The sequence below is a fragment of the Nothoprocta perdicaria genome, unplaced genomic scaffold, assembly GCF_003342845.1.
Source record: "Nothoprocta perdicaria isolate Ctin4 unplaced genomic scaffold, notPer1 scaffold_451, whole genome shotgun sequence".
NCBI classification, from domain to species: Eukaryota; Metazoa; Chordata; class Aves; order Tinamiformes; family Tinamidae; genus Nothoprocta; species Nothoprocta perdicaria.
In genome coordinates, this window is record NW_020455701.1 from 148,619 (window position 1) to 150,605 (window position 1,987).

Genomic DNA, 1,987 nt, shown 5'->3' on the forward strand with positions numbered 1-1,987 from the left:
TCCCCATGCACATCCCAAATCCCTGCGCACACCGTAAATCCCCATGCATGTTCCAAATCCCTGCACACATCCCCAAACCCCATGCACATCCCGAATCCCCATGCACATCCCAAAACCCTGCGCACATCCCAAATCCCCATGCACATCCCAAATCCCTGCGCACATCCCAAATCCCCTTGCACATCCCAAGTCACCATGCACATCCCAAATCCCCTTGCACATCCCACCCGCCGTTGCCGCCGCTCCCGGCGCCGTACCACTGGGAGCTGAAGACGGCGTAGAAGTCGGCGCGGCCGGGGCGGCGCGGCGCGGCGCTCGCGTGCTGGATCACGTTGAAGGGGAAGCGGCCCTGCTGGGCGCACACCAGCTGCGCCTTCAGGAACGTGGTCCACTTCTTCTGCAGCACCTTGTCGCCGCCCACGTCCCCCTTGCACACGCGGGCCACCCGCGCCACCAGCAGCCGCTCGAAGAAGTCGAACTCGGCCGCCGTCTCCTCAAAGAAGAAGTAGACCTTGTCGTCGCCCGGCATGGAGAAGGAGGCCACGAAGGCGGTGTCGGCTGCGGGGCGGTGGCCAACGTCACGGACGGGGTGGGCGGGGATGTCCCCCGCTCCGTCCCCACATCCCACCTGCGAGCCAGCGCAGGAAGGCGTCCGTCTTGAGCGGCGTGCGGCCGCCCAGCGAGCGCGAGATGATGGGCTCGTTGCCTTGGAAGTTGTTCATGGTGCCGGCGTAGAGCTCCCCGTCTGCGCGCGGGGCGGCGGGGGGTGACGGGCAGCCCTGGGTGCCGTCACCCACTGCGTGTCCCCCCAAAGGGCCCCGCGGCGCCCCCCGCTCACCGGCCAGCAGCGCCGTGTGCGTGTGCTGCGGGTCGAAGGGACACTGGCCCTTGCCGTCCAGGTAGGGCTGTCCCCGGCCGCTGGCCACCAGCGTGAAGTTCTCCAGGTGCTGCAGGCGGAGGGAGCGGGAAGGGGACGGTGAGTGCCRAGCGTCCCCGCGCCGGGAGAACGCCAGGCGTCCCCGTGCCGCTCACCACGTAGGCGCACGCGGGGCTGAAGGCRTAGGTGCCGCACGCGTACAGGTGGCTCTGGTTGAGGGCCACCAGCACCCGCAGGAAGTTGAAGCACTCGGTCTGCGGGGTGCAGAGGCAAAGTGGGACAGAGCCCGGGGGGGTGGCCCCACGGGTGCCCCCCCAGGTCCCATGGGTGCCATAGGGCCCCCCGTGGGTGTCCCCGGCGCCGTGCCCACCTCCTCGCTCTTCTTCTTGAAGGCGCATTCGGAGGCCTTCTCGGCCGTGGGGCCCCACGTTATCTAGGCGAGAGGCTCCGTAAGGACCGGCCGCGGCGCCGCGCGGGGCGGGGGCGGCGGGCGGGCGGCGCTCACCGAGGCCTGGCCCACGATGGTGCCGGGGCCGCCGACGGCCAGCGCCAGCAGCCGGTCGCGGGCGCCCACGTAGAGCCGCTCCTCGTCGGCGCGCAGCAGCAGCGCGTCGTAGTGCGACACGTTGGGCGCGCTGAAGTGCGCCAGCGGCCGCCGCGGGTCCCCTGGGCGCCGCGGGCCCCGGCATCAGCACCCGCGCGGAGCCTTGTCCCCCCCATCACCACCACTGCAGTGCCCGAACTAGAGCAGATCCCCCCAAAGGGCAGATCCCCCAAAGGGCAGATCCCCCAAAGGGCAGATCCCCCCAAAGGGCTGATCCGCCCTGGCCGCGGCGCTTTCGCTCTGCTGCCCGGGCAGGATGTGACTGCCGCCTCCGGCGCCAGGGAGAAAGGGGAAGTGGCGCCGGGGCCACGCGAGGCCCCGGCCCGGCYGCCCCCCRCTCCGCAGCCCTCCAARCCCCCAAATCCCGCTCCGTAACCACCATCCACCCGGGAAAACCCRGCGCGGTCGGGATGCTGCGGAGCTGACACCACCCGTCCGGGCGGCCCTGTGGTACCCGGAGCCGGATGATGCCACCGCGCAGGGGGCCACGCGGATGGCAGAAAGAC

The 1,987-nt window shown here is 70.8% G+C and overlaps 1 protein-coding gene across 1 annotated transcript in view; it reads right to left on the bottom strand.

The window, feature by feature from the left end:
- Positions 1-1,987, bottom strand: part of SEMA4A (semaphorin 4A) — an 8,267-nt gene that overhangs the window by 3,323 nt on the left and 2,957 nt on the right. Inside the window, exons 2-7 of the mRNA XM_026046654.1 lie at positions 1,383-1,543; positions 1,248-1,310; positions 1,033-1,131; positions 839-947; positions 629-745; positions 258-558 (exon numbers count right to left, since the gene is read on the bottom strand). Coding sequence (XP_025902439.1) covers positions 258-558; positions 629-745; positions 839-947; positions 1,033-1,131; positions 1,248-1,310; positions 1,383-1,543 — 850 coding nt within the window. The remainder of the gene's footprint in view (positions 1-257; positions 559-628; positions 746-838; positions 948-1,032; positions 1,132-1,247; positions 1,311-1,382; positions 1,544-1,987) is intronic.